General features: G+C 40.0%; 1 protein-coding gene across 4 annotated transcripts in view; it reads right to left on the bottom strand.

Moving 5' to 3' along the window:
• Positions 1–15,690, bottom strand: part of NCOA5 (nuclear receptor coactivator 5) — a 30,025-nt gene extending 14,335 nt beyond the window's left edge. For 2 of the 4 annotated variants that reach the window (XM_002928059.4, XM_034640255.1), the window contains exons 1-2: positions 15,535–15,690; positions 3,720–3,786 (exon numbers count right to left, since the gene is read on the bottom strand). In XM_002928059.4, coding sequence (XP_002928105.1) covers positions 3,720–3,757 — 38 coding nt within the window. In that variant the 5' untranslated portion in view covers positions 3,758–3,786; positions 15,535–15,690. Of the gene's footprint in view, positions 1–718; positions 804–3,719; positions 3,787–15,534 lie in introns of all 4 variants that reach the window. The other 2 variants (XM_019808825.2, XM_011235862.3) reach the window with 2 other exon arrangements.
• Positions 15,691–18,152: the final 2,462 nt, after the last annotated feature.

The raw sequence follows: 18,152 nt of genomic DNA, 5'->3' as shown, positions 1-18,152 counted from the left end.
GTGTAGGGGTATGCTCCAAGATCTGGATTGCCAGGGTGTTGAGGTGAAGATAGAAACTGAGAACATCTGATGTACAACCAGAATCACGGTCCAGTCTCTGAAGAAGGTAAGGTCCAGTGCCTAGCACCAATGCTAGACAACTTACATGGCAACTAAGCGATGTACTCAAGGGTCCAATGAAGTGGTCCAAGGGTTAAATGATGAGAGTTCAGGCCGAAATTTGATCCAGAGCAGGGATCCCTGATGTAGAGTTCTGTGCTTGGCTGGACCAATATTGTCAGAATTACACACTGACAGCTGGAGTCATTAGGGAGGCACATTACTGAACAGAGAGCAATGCCAGCAGAACTGTGGCTTACAGAGACATCTGAAGAGGTGATAATCCTGTGAAAACTCCCAAAGATACTTAGGCGTTTTGACACTCAAGGTTAACGTCCAGCAAAACAAAGTGTTACAAAGGTCTTGCCAGCACGCTTAGAAACAATTTTATTAAAAGGAGCAGCACTGAAGACATAAAAGTACAACTTAAGGAAAATATTTGCCACAAATACATTCCCCCCCGCCCATGAACAATGCGTTCCCTATGGCTGGGGACACATAACTGATTAGGGTTGCCAAATGAAGGCAGTTTGGCAGTTGTCAACAGACTGGCATATTTAGAATCACTTCAAGGCTCTGACTGGAAGTATGTACCCAAAGAGTGATATCCAGTGCTCACCCTTAGAGAATGATTAGCCTCTTCCAGGCTGACTATTCGTCCATCTTGCCTACTTATTCCATTTTACTTCTGCCTTATTGGTATACTGTAAGAGACAATACATATCAGTGTGATGATTGGAATGTTAAGTGTTCTGTTTTGAATACAATATTCAAATTGGTCTGGCTTTAGAGTTTTTAAATTTTTACTCTTAAAGGTAAAAAACTGGGACTCTGCTCAGGTTAGATGGGGCTCAGAACAGATCTTACTAAATGTGAACATCCTTCTTCCCTGAACCTTATTAAGCATAACTGTACAACACTTCATCACGTTAAATAACATGCTGAGGAACCCAGTTAGGGACACAGCACCAAGGGGGAAGAATGATTCTTGATGGAAATTAAATTAGCCCAACTGTGCCTCCTATTATTGGAAAAAAAAAAAAAAAAGCAGGAAGCTAGTGCCCTATCCACATCCCAAACAACCTCACTTTGGAAACGGTTTCTGAGGAAGGTGATATTTAACTTTTTTAAAAAAGATTTTATTTATTTGAGAGAGCGCGGGAGAGAGCGTGTGTGAGCGCAAGTGGGGTGGAGGGGCAGAGGGAGAGGGAGAAGCAGACTCCCTGCTGAGCACAGAGCCTGACTCGACTTGGGGTCAATCCCAGGACCCTGGTATCATGACCTGAGCCAAAGGCAGGTGCTTAACAGACTGAGCCACCCAGGCGCCCTGGGGAAGGTGATATTTCAAAAGGTATATAAAAGTGACATATTTGTATTTATGTCTCTGGTAGGGAGAACATTTTAAAAGCCCCCTCCAACGTTGTTTGTATGCTTTTTTTAAGGGGGCTCTACTATTAAAAAAAAAAAAGAAGAAAAGCATACAGCTATTTCTTCCATTACAGATGAAATTATAGAGTTGCATTTTAAGTTGGGATGAAATTAATATTTTTAATTTAATGTCCTGGCAATAGGTATATTGGGTTTCAAGCAGGGGAGATCGTTATTTCCTCAACATTGCCAATGTCTGTTGAATACCCATAATCAATTGGAAACATTAAAAGCATTCAGCTAAGTATCATTAATAAGATGACATAAATCAAGAGCACAAACAGGAACTACTCTGTATTCTGCAATGTGCCTTGTTTTTTGTTGTCTCTTAATTTTTTTTTTGAGGGGGGGTTGCCTGCAAAAACACACAGACATTATCCTGAGATTATAAGCATCATGGGGACAAGAGAGGGGAGAGGATTTCACTAGGGGAGCCAATGTCTTTATAGTTACAAATTCCATACTCCTCCTGGTAAGTTACCTAGTTCAGAAACACACGCATTAGAGCTCCACGGATACTGGATACACACTGTATCTCCTTTCAAGCCACTTGGAAAACGCAGCTTCTAATGGACGCCCCCTAATTCTGACCATTAGATGTAAACTTTTAGCCCTCAGTATTCCATGTGTACTGGGGCAATGAGAAGCAACACAGATGGGACTTCCCAACATTTACAACATGGTTTGATGCAGCATAATGGAAGCAGACATTATACGGAACTGCTGAAGTTCTGCAAGATTCATTTAAGCTCTTCAGGATACTCACACATACCCACAAAATCAATCAACACGGTATTTACCTGTAAGCTACAGGCATTCCTTACAGTGTTAAGAGAGGACAGACAGAATACCAATGTATATGGTCACTTCTGCAGTGAGACTAATGGACAGCCAGGGCATCCACCCGACAGCTGTAGTGTAGCTGTAGTTGTGGCGTCAGATTGAGCTCCTCTACGCCGGCAGAGCGCTCAAAGAACCCCACTGAAATCACCACCTTGCTGCTACAGACTGCCTGAACTCTGCAGAGCAGTCAGCTATCGTCTATTCCCGGTAGCTCAGAAAATACCCACTCTTCACATCCAGGTGCGGGCAACATACACCAGACATACAGCAGCCATTCTTTCCTGTAAGTGGGGAACAAAATATAGGTGTTTTTGTCTCGAAAGACAGCTGTATGTTACGTGTAAGTTAGTTGGGTATATCCCAGGTGACCTGCAGAGCTACCAGTACAGACCAGGATTCATTGTACTCAGCAGTGTTCAGTTCATTGTAGGAAACGTAGTCTACCATGGTACGTAGTTTAGGTATGTAGTTTATTGTGGAAAAGTGATATTTTTACTAGAGGCAAAAGCAAATCCATACTGAGTATCCACATTTGGGCCACGAAGAGACACCAGATATGAAATAGATCATATCTGCATTCCACACAGAAGTGCACACACTGCATCCACTTGTGTACTGTTAGGGGCTGGTTTGGATACCGCATCTTTGGTGTAAATGGTAACATTAATAAGGCTCTTCATTGAGAGAAGGGGCCAATTTAATGCATGTCTCATGGGTATACACCAGGGCTATCTCTTTTGTAGATACTGGAAGAAAGAATATATTAGGGAAATGTCTTTTGTTTCCAGAAAAGCTAAAAAAAAGGGAGACTTTTGAGAGCTGGAGTGTTTTTGCCCTTTTTATTTCCCCTCAAACGGTAACCCAAGCATGCGAGCAAACAGGGGATCTGCAGCACAGGCACGGCAGCAATCTCTCAAGCAGCACTTTCCATAAACCTGGTTAACATCTGGACCGGCAGCCATTTGGAATGAAGAGTCGAATCTCTGCTGCCCACTGCAGTGCAGCATGGCACACGCCAATGACCCTGGGGCACTCCTCCTGCTCTGGAGGCTCCCAGTGACACGTGAGCTGGGGACAGACAGAGGCTTATCCTCTTCCAATCGCCTGCAACTCATGTTGCAAGCTGAACTTGCTGGGTTTGTCAACGAAAATGCAAAGCTTCTCTGCATCTCCTGATGTATGCTTAAAAAAAAGCAGCAAGGCCCTTCACACAAGGTTCATGTTCTTATTGTTTGCTTGAGCGTTTCTGATTTGTTGGGGGGAAGAAAAGACCCTTGATGTACGAAGTTGGGCTTAACTCCCCAGAGCCCAACTCTCCCAAGGTAACTCACTGCTTCAGGGTACTTTACCTTCGTGTGGGGCTGGGTCTTGATGGAGCCGTATTCATATTTCTTCTTTCCGCTGCCTTATTAATATCTGAAAAGAATAATCAACCCATCTGTTCAATGCTATGGAATAAAAACAAAATCATCAGCACATTTCAAATGAAAGCAACAACAAAAAAACTACAATGACAGCCAGATGGTGTAAGAAAATCCATTCGGCAGACACACTGTCACTTGGGCAATTTTTATTAAGTTACGGCAGTACATTGTCATGGCTTGGTAAGGAATGTCCCTCAGTTTTCTAGCTAACACAATGCTTTAGCACTCTGCCAAGTCCCAAACCTAACAACTGCCCCCTCCAAAAGTAGAAAAGGTTGCCTTCTAAACTCTTGGAGTGCCAGCTGTAAGATTCTTTTTTGAGGGCAGGAGAGTGGGAGAAAGACAGGAGATACAGAGTTAAAAAAAAAAAAAAAAAAAGAGCAAAGGCAAATAATTCCATCTTATGTTACAAAGAAGAACAGCTGGGCTCTGTTGTCTTAAAATGTCCAATATGCCATGAAGCAGGGCCTACTTTTAATGTGCCTTGTGTTGCATTCCATTGGATAGAATGTTCCAGAATGAGACGTAGGAAAGAAATTTTTTTTTTTTCTAAACAAAGTATATTACATGTTAGCAACTACAATCCTCACAGTTAAGTACTTAAGAATAAGAATTGGCATTTGATTAGGTAGTGAAACACTCCACATAAGAAGTTTTCATTAGAGAAGCATGGCATTTACAACTAGGTACGGGAGAACAGTGGAATCATACAAACTTATGGAAAAGCCAACTTGTGCAATTAAAGCCTGCTTGCTAAAAACAAAACAAATCTGCACTGCAAAAACTGAAGTGAATAATAAAAACACCATGTATAAGTGAGAACTGATGAAATACCTAAAGAAATGTACCAATCTATGTCCAAAGATAACACAGGACAATTTTTATATGATTTGCAGATTAATAAATGTATTAAAAATCTCAATGTTTGGTTGAATGAAGAAATGAAACTGTCCTGCTGCAGTGTAGTTTTGTTCCCCATGCTCCATATTAAGAAATTAGTAGTGTATCTAATGACATTAAATGGTATTAAGCATTCACATAGAGTGCTTTAAAATAGTAATTATGTATTTTAAAAATTCCAACCTGAGTCCTATGGTGTGAGAGATCACAGTAATAACAAAAAACTTAAGAGGTCCGGCACAGACTTTACGCTGCTATGTTGTCAACTTTTGAGTTCCTATTCAAGTGAGAATGATCTTCAGTTCCATTTTAAGTCAGAGTTTCTATTGCATCCAGAAGAATGACTTTTGATAAACTAAAGGTAACATAAATCTAAACAGTTGGAGAAGCATATTTCACCCTAAGTTGCCTCTCACATTTTCAGTTAAGTGACACAATGCTATCATCCCTCTATTTTGAAAAATTCAGAAAATAAGGTCTATACAGGACTTGGCCAGTAATATCTGACCATGGCTTTGGTATGGCAAGTAGCACTTTCACTTATAACCCTAAAAGTTCAGCAACATCTGAACTGCACATTATATAATGATAAGCCTTATAGGGAATACTTAATTCTTTTACATGTTATTGTGAAGAATATCAGTTCAGGTTTAGAAGGGCCTACTGACCTAGTCTACTCACTGTGTACTGCTCTCTAATACAGGGTGACTATGATTCAGAAAGAAATGTCATCTCTTTGATTGTTTAAGTAGTTTTCAAAGTATCTCTGGAATACACTGAGGGTGGTAGAGGTGCGAAGATTTCTTTTAAATAAGCACCATATCTCCCAGCAGGATTCCATATATTACTGAATGGTCTTGTGAATAAAGAAATCTTCTCTAAACATTGACTTGACCCGAACACTTAGGTTAGAGTACAGAACATATGGTACCATTTCAGTTGGCAAGTTTCTATTAATGTTATATAATTCACTCATATGACATGAAAAGGACTATTACACTACCTAATTATATCCATTTCTGTGGGCACCTACATATAGGACTGGGGAGACCAAAGCAGTCATGTATTACACACTTTGGGGGCAAAGCTGGTTCCAGTTAGAATGAAGGAGGTAAATAGTTTACTTTGAAGTCAGTGAAATTTTTTTGCAATTATTTGAAAGATTTAAAATTCAAGATTATTTTATCTTTAAGTCATTTTTATTATAATTTGCCTCCTAACATCTATTTTCATTAAATAGTCTACAGCAATTATATTTGGATGGTATGGCTTATGTTTCTTCTTTAAAAAAGAGAACTCTCAGACCATTTTAATTTTTTTCTTAAATGCCAAGTATTTGTTTATTCAACTCTATTTAAGAGTTCCTTATACCTCCATCTTAGGTGAGATATGGAGAAAATAAGACCTGGAAATTTTCGACAGTTTCATTGCCACCCCAGAGGGCTGCTCAGGTTAGAGGAGGGTTGGGGGTGGGTGTCAATGAGAGTTATGAAAACAAAACTGTCATCACCACCAATCCTGATACACAAAAAAATCCTAACACATGGTCACACAGAACTTTTGGAAAACCTATGAGTTCAGAAATACAGGAAGAACAGAGAAGCTACCAAAAGTACAAATAACTCCAGGGAACTGATCACAAAGTATAATAAAGAGTTAAAGAGTCAAGGGGAAAAAACCCTTGCCCTGTCCCAATTTTTTGTTTGTTTGTTTGTTTTTGGTCACGTAATTTAATAACTCATCAACTGGGAGGTTGGAGGTTTGTTTGAAAATAAAAATATTGTGACTGGTAAAAGGGGCTTTTCTATTAATTAGTTAAATTGGATTTTTTCCTTCTTAAATCCTTACAGAGATATATAATCTACGCCAAGGAAATAGAAATAATGTTAATGTAAAGGAAAAAAAAAAGACGGAAAGACAATTTGGGCACCTTTCTGGACATCACGTAGGGAGCCATAATTGGAGAGAATTTAACCAACAAGAGGGTAGTGGGAACTCTAATGTTTCTTTCCCCTCCTGCTCTATCTCATCCTGGCCAAATGCCCTTAAGACCTGAAGTCAGTCTCTCAGTGTCTCTTTCACCTCTGCTTGGTTGGTACCTCCATACTTTGTTAGCTATATTAGCAATGTGAATGCCATTCAAAATCATCATCACTACAGGGTACCTTGGCCTGAATATCTTCTAAGTGGTCTTCTGAAAATAGTTAAAAGTACTTTTCAGGTTAAGGATTTTTAGACAAGAAAAATAAACCAACTGATGGGATCTATATAAAAGGAAAAAGACCAGAAAATAATCTAGAAAACATGATGTCACACAGGAAGTGGCAGAGCTGTTTTAAGTCACAAGAGATTGGGGTAAAGACATTTCAAAGAATGACACAATGCCTACTGTACAATTTTATTTTAGACTAATATGCTAGACAGGGTTCACACAATGGTCTTTGTATAATGCTATAAATAAAAATGCATGTTTCACTCATAGTACCAAGAACTGCTTTGCTCTATTTTTTTTTTTTATTTACTTATTCGATAGAGATAGAGACAGCCAGCGAGAGAGGGAACACAAGCGGGGGGAGTGGGAGAGGAAGAAGCAGGCTCATAGCAGAAGAGCCTGACGTGGGGCTCGATCCCATAACGCCGGAACCACGCCCTGAGCTGAAGGCAGACGCTTAACCGCTGTGCCACCCAGGCGCCCCTGCTCTATTTTTTAATTGTACCATCATAAAAACTCTTTTCACCTTAAAATCAATTTTTATCACAAGCTATCACAATGGAAAACCATAAGGACTATTCTAAACAAAGTGCAGCGATGCTGCACTTAGTGACAGTACCATTGGTGGACTGGTGGTTGTTGAAAGAATCCAGAAGCCTATACAATTTCGATGTGATTATAAATGAAATAAAATTCTCCAAAGGCTTAGTTGAGAACCAACTAACGATCAGTAATTACTAAATTGGAAATTTATGATGATAAAGGTAAGGCCACTTGAGAAACCGTACTGACGAGATTATCACACATTAAACTCCCCAAATTAGGAGGGAAAAGGATTGGACTTCTCAAACTATATGAACATAACCTTAACGGTAATACTGTAACATCAGGGATATGTAATGAGTTATACCGTAATGAGTCAGGGATAAGAGAATGCTCTGGTTGTGGCTTCTAAATCAATCCTTTAAGCTTACTTTAAAAACTATGCATTCCCTCCTATTGGATTATCTCTTTCGTTCTCTAATTAAAATAACGATTACATCTTTAACTGTATTAGATTATTATTCCCAGGTACAGGAATGGGGGAAACAATGATAACTTACATTTACAGAATGCTTACTCTTTCCCAGAGCCTGTACTAAGGACATTATGTGCATTATCTCATTCAATTCTTTCTTCAACTCTTGGAGTTAAGTACTATTATGATCTCTATTTTGCGAATGAGGAAATTTGAGACTTAGAGAAATTAAATGACTTAATTTAGGTAACATGATGGTTAGGAGGCAGAGCTAGGATTCAAATCCAGATCTGTCTGACACCAAAGTGCTTCACTATTATGCTATACTGCCCCAACAGGGAATGGAAAAACATGGTTTCCATTATGAACGCTTGCTAAAGACTCTGTGATCAAAATGACTGAACCTGGTAAAGGCCCAGTCTATGTCAGTCACACCAATGTTTAAGTGCCCCAGACACCCAGCAGGGCAGAGCCTACTTATCCAATTATCACTTCAATTTCTATCACCTCAAACTACATTGACCCTTGAACAACGCAGGGGTTAGGAGTGCTGCTTCCACACAGCCAAAAAACTTGACTACCTAAAAACTTAACAATAGCCTACTGTGCACAGGAAGCCTTACTGATAACATGAATAGTTGATTAACACATTTTTGTATGTTATATGTATTATATACTGTATTCTTACAATAAAGTAAGCTAGAGAAAAGAAAATGTTAGGATTTCGTAGTACTGTAAAAAAATTCACATATGAGGGGACTTGTGCAGTTCAAACCCATGTTGTTCAAAGGTCAACTGTACAATGTTTCTGGCTTTGCTACTGATATTCTATTCAACACTTCAGACAAAAATTCTCTATCAACATTTAATTTCCTGCCTTTTTTACTTCTTTCGAGGAAAGAGCGCTTGCCTGATCAGCGTATCTGAGTTCTAGTCCTAATGGGGGCAGGGGATGGTTAGTCAAGTCATTTGAGTTCTCTGAACCTGATGAAATGGAAATTCTACCTGTGTTGGTTATGCTGATTCAAGGAGAACATCAGCTAAGAAAAAACTCACTAATTTGGATTCACAACGATGGAGCTCATCTAAACTAGTAAAACAGCCCAAGCTACAAAAAATGTAAAATACAGGCTTATTTAACACAGGTAAAATTTCAACTAAACTGTACAAGTAGAGATCCTTACAGAACTAAATTAACACACTTGAAAGGTTAGTTTATAATCAGCTCATCAGATGCCTCTAGGCCTACTATGTGTCACGCTTTGTACTACACCTTAGGCATACGGAAACAAGGCTAAAGTCTCTGCTTTAAAGGAGTTCACTGTTTAATAAAAGAGAGCGGGACATACACACGGAAAATCATAATTAAAGTGGTTTTACGGCAGAGATAATGAAGGCCTAATTGTGTATGTATGTGTGACAGGGGAGAGGAACAGGACAGAGAGGAGACTGGAAAGAATAAGGGGTAGGAGGGACATGGAGGAGGCAGGGATGGCCTAAAAGAAACAGTCCTGAAGGACGAGTAGTTTACCAGAAAGACAGAAGTCATTCCAGCACATGTAAAGGTGAAGGAATGGTGAGAAGAACATAATTAAAGATACTATAGGGAGTTTAGTGTAGGGAATAGGGGGAGAGGAAGAAGAAAAGAGAGGAATTACAGATGCAACCCACAGTTAGAAAAAGGTCACAAAAAACTTTGCTACTGAAAAGGAAAAAACTGGTGGCAAGAGGGCCTGTATAACTGAGCTACCATAATAGAGTTTCAGTGAAGCTAAATTAATGAAGCCTTCCCGTATGTATATTATCCAAAACAGGGGGCAGGAGTATTTAAACCTAAGACATTCAAAATATTAACTACAGTAATGTTTTTTGAGGATCACTGGTTTGATAATGAAGGGAACAAGAATGAGAAAAATATTTAAAAGGTTATGACTTTACCTTCAGTAAAGGAATATAAAATGAACTTAGGGCCAGAATCAGTAATAACCAACAGTATTAGTTTAACCCACTGTAAAGGAAGAAATAGACAACCAAGCACCCTTCCTTAGTTTTTCCTAATATCTTTTAAAAAAAGATTAGTGTGATAAAAAGACGCATAACATAAAATTTATCATATTAACTATTATTTTTTTAAAGTAAGCTCTATACCTAACGGGCTTGAACTCACAACCCAGAGATCAAGAGTAGCATACTTTACTGACTGAACCAGCCAGGTGCCCCTCATACAAACTATTTTTAAGTGTACAGTTTAGTACATTGAGTATATTCACAGTGTTGTACAACAGATCTTCAGAACTTTTTCATCTTGCAAAACTAAAATTCTTTATACCCATTAAACAGTTTCCCATGTCCCCTCTCCTCATTTATATATATACACATTTTTCATTCTTCACGTTGCATTCCTTTAATGAAGATATATCAGCACCACCCAAGAAGATGGTTAAATGTTATTCTCAGACCCCATCTCAAACTTTGAGAATCTGAGTATGAAGCCTGTGAATCTGTATTTTAACAAGCTTCTCAGGTGTTTCTTGGCAAGTATTTGAGAACTGTATTATCCATTTATCCCTTTAGCTTATGCACAACATATACTTAGATCCTCCATTTAGAAACCTCTTTAAACTCCTGTATTCAAGGAGTAATAAGCCATAAACACAATGTTACAAAGAAAACGCCATGACCATGGCTAAAATCTGTCAAAGTATAACCCCTGAAAACAGTATAGAAAACATAATCACACAGCTACCTCCAAAGGAAATGGAATCATCAACCCAAGTTTCCATTGTACTAAAGTTAATAATAATATCCAATTATAAGGTCAAGGCCCCGTCCCCCCAAGGAGGAATGTGCACCAACAACTTCTCTTCAATTTCATCTGATCATTTAAAAAGTATCCTGAAAACTTAAGATTCTTTTCCCAATTACCTAGTTATAAAATAGCAGAAATATTAACCACTGAGCTTGTCACTTTTTGATAGCATATTATCTACTTCTTTGGCTAATAAACGGCAAACTGCCAACTAAAGTTCTCTCTGAATTCTGCCAACTAGACTTGTTGATATTGTTTTGCTGGCAGGGGCTAAAACTCCTGCTTTTTCTGAGGCATTTGGTTTTCTTATCTAAATGCGTCTCTTTGCAAGAAGAGAAAAATGGTCACAATACCATTTCACATCCATGCCACTAAAAGCAAAGTGGAGGAAATCTACATTTAATAAGCAGACCATGGAATTTTGGCAGGTCTGCTTTCTTTGTTCTCAAGAAGGTAAAAGCATACTATGGATGTGAATGGAAGGAATTAAAATACTGAAAACTCTACAGATATTCTAACTATTGCTATTACCTCTAGTTCAAACTATGAAGCCAAAGAACATTTTATAGTTAAATTAGTTTTGCTTAAAATGTATACCCAACCATAAACCAGAGTTGCCAATTCCTATTAGTAATCTAGAATATGAATAGATTAGTACTAGAATCTGCTTCAATCTTCTATTTCCAGTGAAAACTCATTTTCCAAAGTCTAAATCAGGGGTTCTCAAAACTTTAATGTACATAAAAACTGCAGGGGTTGCTTCTGAAAGGCAGATTCCCCAGCCCCTACCTCCAGAGACTGGTCAGATGGGAGGGCTGGGGAGCTGTATACAGATTTGTATTTTCAACAAGCTGTTCTAGTGACTGATGCTGTCCAAAAGTAAGTTTTCCAAAGAAAGGCTCAGTTTATAATCTTAAGTTTTTGTACTGAAAGAAATAATATTTTTCCTATTTTTTTCCTTTGGGTATCAAGAATAGTTTTTGAGGAGACATTTAAAAATAAATTTCTTGTATCATCTCTGATAGTAAATACATGTTATTACTATCTCAATCTCCAATTGCATAATTAAGTATACTCACTTAAAGCCAAATTACTCATAATGTAAAGTTCTCCAAAGCTTGCTCACTAACTGCAGGAGCAACCTAATCTTTAGTAATTCAATCATTCTAGATCCAAACCAGGGGACCACTTAAGATAGTTTAGTTAAAGTTATAGGACATTCTGCTTTATAAATGTTCTCCAATGCAACTCAACTTGCCCTGATCCTTGCCTAAAGTTGTCGGTCTTTATGTAGGTCAACAACAATAAATGTTGTTGTTTTGAATAGGAAATAAAGGGAAAAGAGTCTTACGGTCTGCAAAAGTTCTGATTCTTTGAGGGGAATTACTTTCTTAACATAAAAGTAATTGATAATGAACACTGGGTATTTTGTACAACTGATGAATCACTGCACTCTACCTCTGAAACTAATAACACATTGTATGTTCATTAATTGAATTTAAATTAAAAAAAAGAAAAAAATTGGTCCAGTTGACCTATTATCTCTTGTTTTTTGGTTTTTTTTTTTTTTTAGTGATAGGATAAAGAATGAAAATGACCATCCCTATAAATATTCATATCGGTGGTAATAAAACCACCATTTAAAAAGCAGCAGGCATGCTGGTATTATATATTTAGCTGTCAGTATACTTCATATTTCTCTAATGTGCTGCTGCTTCAGACATTGGCCTTACCCTGATCCTTTCATTACCGCTTCTCATTAATGCAAGTAGCATAGAGGGTAATTTTCTGTTGGTCACTGCCCTTTTAACTTCTTGATAGTTTAACTCTGCTTAAGCCAATAGTTTAGACAAATGTGTATGCTATTTATAGGACAAATCTTTTGGCACACACACACACAAAAGCTGAACTTTAAAAGCACTTGTCTCAAGACACATGGTAATCATTAATAAACCACAAGGTATAGACAGGAAACAGAGTGTGGCAGAAAGAGTAGTCAGTTTGGGAAAACACTAGGACCTAAACATGGATATAGGAGGATAGCAAGAGAAAGATACCAATGATATCTTCCTTTCTTGGACATCTACAGTGCACATGCTTAGCCTGTCAAAGTTCTGGAATAAGGACACCTCTTTATCTCATTATTTCCCAATTCTGCTTGACCACAAAATCTTTTTATCTTCAATAGTATCTTGAATATGTTCTACTAAGTATATGATTAAGGCAAAAAAAATCTAACTTCTCTGTGCCATTATTTCTTCATAAGCAAAAAAGATTTAATAATATCAGCCTACCTATCTCACAAGATGACTGGCGGGAGCAAATGAGTTGGTACTGTAAACTTGCTTTGTAAATCATATGCAATGATGGTTGTATGTTATCATTACCATTAAAAGTAATAGTGAGTTTAGAAATAGACATTTCATCCTTTATGTGGGGACTCAAAAACAAAGAAACAATGATAGTTGAAGGGAGTAAAATATTAAATACATTTCCTCCACAGGTTTCTCATTCTTAAAAGCACAACTGAATTCCAATACTTCTCACAGTAGTAACAAGCCATACAAAGGCACTGCCATCTGCAGGCCATAGGGATGGAATGCTTGCAATGGTTATTGAGAATGAAGTTTCAAACCACGAGGCACTTTTTTTTTTTTTAATCACACTTCTAAAACCTCTCCAAAGGACTTAGCTGTTGAGCACTGGTAGACTGAAGCTCCATTTGCTGAAGTTCTGAAACAGACCTTAGTAAGAAATTCTCATTTCTTCTCTAAACAGGACTGATGCTGAGAAATGTGAAGAAAATCACCTTAGCCTTATGTAAGTTCTACACTTGGCTCTTACCAAGGTAGCCCCAAGGAATGTGGATTTTTTTTTTTTTAAACAGCTTTTTAGGAAACAACACCTGAATGGCCTGAGCAGACTTTTCTGAGTTTCCTTTCAATGAATTAAAGTAAATCTACTCTCTCACAAACAAAAACAGTTTATGAACGGACTACAAACAGAACAGACTGTTTACATAAATGAGTTAATCTGTCAATGCCTCCCCTTCTTTTTGAAAGACCTAATTAGTTTTATTCAACAATTCACCAACTGGCAGCATCTGATCTAGCAAGGAGAAAGGAGCTCCTAATGCTTTCTTTAAATGTGTGGTGCGCACCAGCATGCGATATTGAACAACCTGCACCTAGAAAAATTCCTTCCTGGGCCTTGAAATATGGTTTCTCCAGCACATTCCACAAGGAAAACCACAGTTTCTATGTTTTAGGTTAAAAGATCATGTCAGAGGTTTCAAAGAGTACCTGGAGGGTGACAGATGAGCTAAAAGAAAGGCAAAGAAACTAGAATATAAGAAACAGATGTTAAATAGCCAAGTAATCTCCAATACCCACAATGCAAAAGCTTGGGCTTTACTGGTTGGAAAAAGGCAACATAAAAGTTAGTCTTCACACCCAGACTGACTCATACAGAAAACATTAAATCTAGAGTTGTCAAAAACTAAAACTGCTCCATCGTCGTATGCAGAAACTATCAGGTGGTTACCATGCCACAACGTAACAAGAAAACTGAGGCGGCACACCGGGCGCACTTGAGCTGACAGTTCCTGCAGTTCCCTGGGACTATTGCTTGTAAGTCAATAATGAGAACAGTTTACAACGAAGAAGCCTTATAATATCATCATCCCCGAAGATCCTGGGGCATTTCTTGGAATCCGCTATGCCTCAGGGAAAAATTCTGTGCACAGAACGAAAGCCAGGACGACAATTAACCCCATACTCCTAGGGCAGCGTTTCCCAAAGCGTGGAACGCAGAATAACTTCAGGAGGAACAAGGACGCACTGTTTATTTTAATAGACAGGTATTTATTTTTTATGAGCATTAGAAAAATAACTGGCTTTCCATTATACGGCTTGTGATTTACGTTTCCACCTTAAACAAACGTATTTAAGAAGGAAAAAGAAGTCAGTTTAAAGAAAAAAATTAACATTTGGTAAATAAATAACAGCACAGAAGGTACACGGACAGAAAGGTGCAACGCGAGAGACTGAAATTTGGGAAACGCCGTCCTATAAAGCCCCCGGCCGGTAGTCGGGAGCGCAGAGTGCCCTGGGTCAGGAGATAGAAGAGCCAGCAGGTTGGGGCGCTGGCTCTGACGCTAGTTTCCGCGGTAACCTCGGACACAGTTTCTTTCCCCATCCTCGGGGCCTGGGGTCCGCGTTATAAAATGAGTGAGGGTATCACGCGACAAGGAGACAGACGCCTCGAAGATGCTGTCAAGGGGCCGCGGGGCGGCGGCGACGCGGGGCGGCGGCGACGCGGGGGCCAGCGCTCGGTTCGCCGCACGGCGTTGCACGCCCAGTAGAACGCCCGGAGAGGGCGGGACGCCTCGGTCCGAGTTCGAATCCGCCTGCGCCACCGACTCGCTGAGGACCCGCGGGCGAGCGACTTCACCATTTAGAGAAAAGGACGCGGGTGTGCAGGCCTACCCTACAGACAAGCTTGGAGGACTATTGTCGGCGGTTCGCGCACAGACAGGCGGCCGCGGTCCGGCGCCGCCCGGACTCGAGCCCACCCCGGGCCGCCCCAGCTGGCCGGGCCTGGGCTTGACGGGAGCCAGAGGCCGCGCCCCGCACCGGGCATGCGCAGCTCCGCGCGCACCCAGCGAGGAGCCGAGGCCGCGGCTGCGGCCGCGCGTCGAGCGGGCCCTCCCGCCTCAGCCTCCCCATCCGGCCCGGGCCCCCTCAACCGCCTGGCGTGAGCCCCACTCCTCGGCGGACGGCCACCGCTTCCCGGCACTCACCGCTACCAGCGCGGCGGGCTCCCGACCGCTCCTTCGCCTCAGGCCCGCCCCTGCCGCCTCCGCCTCAGCCCACCTGCCCGCCGTAGGACAAAGGCGCCACCAACCGACCGGCGCGGGCACGAGGCAATGGCGGCCGGGGCGGAGAGTGGGGGCAGAGGGCGCGCACGCAGCGGCAGGCGCGGCAATGTCGCAAGAGCGCGTGGGTTTACGGCAGGGCTGAGTTGGGCGTCGATCTCCTTAGCAATGAGGGCGGGGAAGTGGCTCCCAGGCGGCAGTTGAGAACGCTAGGGGTTGCCTAGTAACGGCGTCCGCGGCTAAGGATGGGTCCTGGCTTGGTCCCCCGACCCCAAAGGCTTCTCCTTTCTTCTGTTTTTCGGAGCGCCTTCCTTCCATTCAAACTGTGGAAATAGATCATTCAAATCCTAAAATACCTTGATTTAGTTTTTCATAAAACGCAACAGAAAACAAAACACCTTTGGATGTGTGTGTGTTGGAGAATAGTGTATATATTCCTGTAACTTCCGGATCCCAAGGAACAAAGAGAGCAGAGAGGTAGAAAAAACGTTTTATTTAAATTTACATTTAAATAGGCTGTGTGCCCTATTCGTTTCGCTGACAAGGGGCAAAAGGCTTCTGGTAATATAGTCACAGGTTCTTTTCGAGTTATTTCTTCCTGGAATATTTATTCAATGTCAGAAATAAATTTCGCAGAATGTATCTGTTGACTATGAAGCGTGCAAAATGCTGTATTGTTAATTTAATCTCTAGAATAATTTGTCAGAGGGAATGGAATTTGCTCACACAATTGTAAATACACTTTATTAATCACAGCTATCGCTATATGAATCAGGGAGGCTTTTTTATTAGTTAGGAAATGCCTCAGACCCGGCGGGAGTCTAGCTTTTCTCCTTGTGAATAGTGCATGCCAAGAAAAAATGGTGGTTGTGGAATTGGAATGCATGGGAAGTCAGATTTCTTTGACAACCACTCATTTGTTCACACCTTCACTCATTTGCTCACTGAAAGTTTATTATACACCTACTAGGTGGCCCTATGATTTATACACCTACTTTCCAAGCACTGTCATGAGCAAATGCAGACCCATCTCTGTTATCTTGGAGATTACTTTCTAGTGGAGAGAGAGAATTAGGTGAATAATCACACTTGAGTGTGGAATTACAAACAGGGAAATACTTGAAGGAAAGAAACAGAGACACACAGTATTGTCTGGTTTGTCTCACCTGTGATGAGTGCAGGGTGTGCCTGATGCCTGTGGACAAATATGCATGGCCTTCAGGTCCTTAGTAATTCATAATTCATCATGGCACCTCTGAAAATGGAAGCCGGGTGGTTTTTCCCACCTCTGCTGAGAGCTACCAGAGGCAGATAGGGACGTCTACACTCAGGGATTTTTTTCTTTACTTTTCCCCAGTTAATTAATTCTCTTAATTAATTTTCTGGTATCTTTTAACTTATTTTTATTATTTTTTTCTGGTTAGATATGCAGGGACAAAGATTTTGTGGCCCAACTTCATCTTTCTATCTTTTCCCACCCAGAAAGTTTCACATTATATCAGTGTTGTTCACTCCCATCCATGAGATATAGATGCTATGTAGTTTGAACTTCAACAATTCCTTAACATTTCAAACATACATTAAAAGTACATAAAATAATATAATTCATACCCTCCTACTCGCTGCTAAAACTCTCTTCCCATTTCCTTCCTCTCCCTTCCCAGAGATAATCACTCTCCTGAAATACATTCCCACATATATTTTGTACTTTTATTTTAAAGGTATATCTGTATCTCAATATCTCTCCAATTTGTATACTATTGTTTAAGGTATGTAGATATATATTTTACGTATCCTTTCCCAACTTGCTTTTATCTTTTTAACTCTGCTAGGTTTTCAAAATTTAACTGTGCTGAAACTTAAAACTACTTTTGTGGTCCCTGGACCAGCAAGCAGTGTCAGTAACACCAGAGAACTTGTTAGAAATGCAGAATTTCAGCCCTACACAAGACTCATTGAATCAGAAACTCCGAGGGTAGACCCAGCCATTTGTCCTTTCCCAAGCCCTCCTTGGTGATTCTGATGCATGCTAAAGTCTGAGAACTACTGCTCTAATGTTATCATTTTATTTGCTGTATAGTGTTTTATTGTATGAATCAGCCACAGTTTGTGTCTCTGTACTAAGGAATAGATTTTCTTTCTACTACAGAGTGGCCTGCACTGAACATTAGTACATATCTCCTTGGGTACACATCTAGGATACACACTTAGGAGTGAAATTGCTGACTTTGTAGTATATATCACATCTCGAACTTTAGGAGGTTAGCCAGACTGCTCTCCAAAGAAGTATGTATGATGTATTGATGTATACTTCCACCAGCAATGTATAAGTACCATTTCTAGATACCCTTATCAACTTTGGATATTCTCAGACTTTATTCATCTACTTATTTTTTGCTTATGACTATAGGTATGCAACAATATCTTTGTTGTTTTAGTTTGAATTCTCCTGAATTGGTAATATTGAGCATCTTTTCTTACAGGCCATTCAAGTTTCTTCCTTTATGAACTGCTTGTTGATATTTCTAGACCATTTTCCCATT

The sequence above is a fragment of the Ailuropoda melanoleuca genome, chromosome 13 (genome assembly GCF_002007445.2).
Source record: "Ailuropoda melanoleuca isolate Jingjing chromosome 13, ASM200744v2, whole genome shotgun sequence".
Lineage (NCBI taxonomy): Eukaryota > Metazoa > Chordata > Mammalia > Carnivora > Ursidae > Ailuropoda > Ailuropoda melanoleuca.
This window is presented reverse-complemented; position numbering and strand designations above follow the sequence as displayed.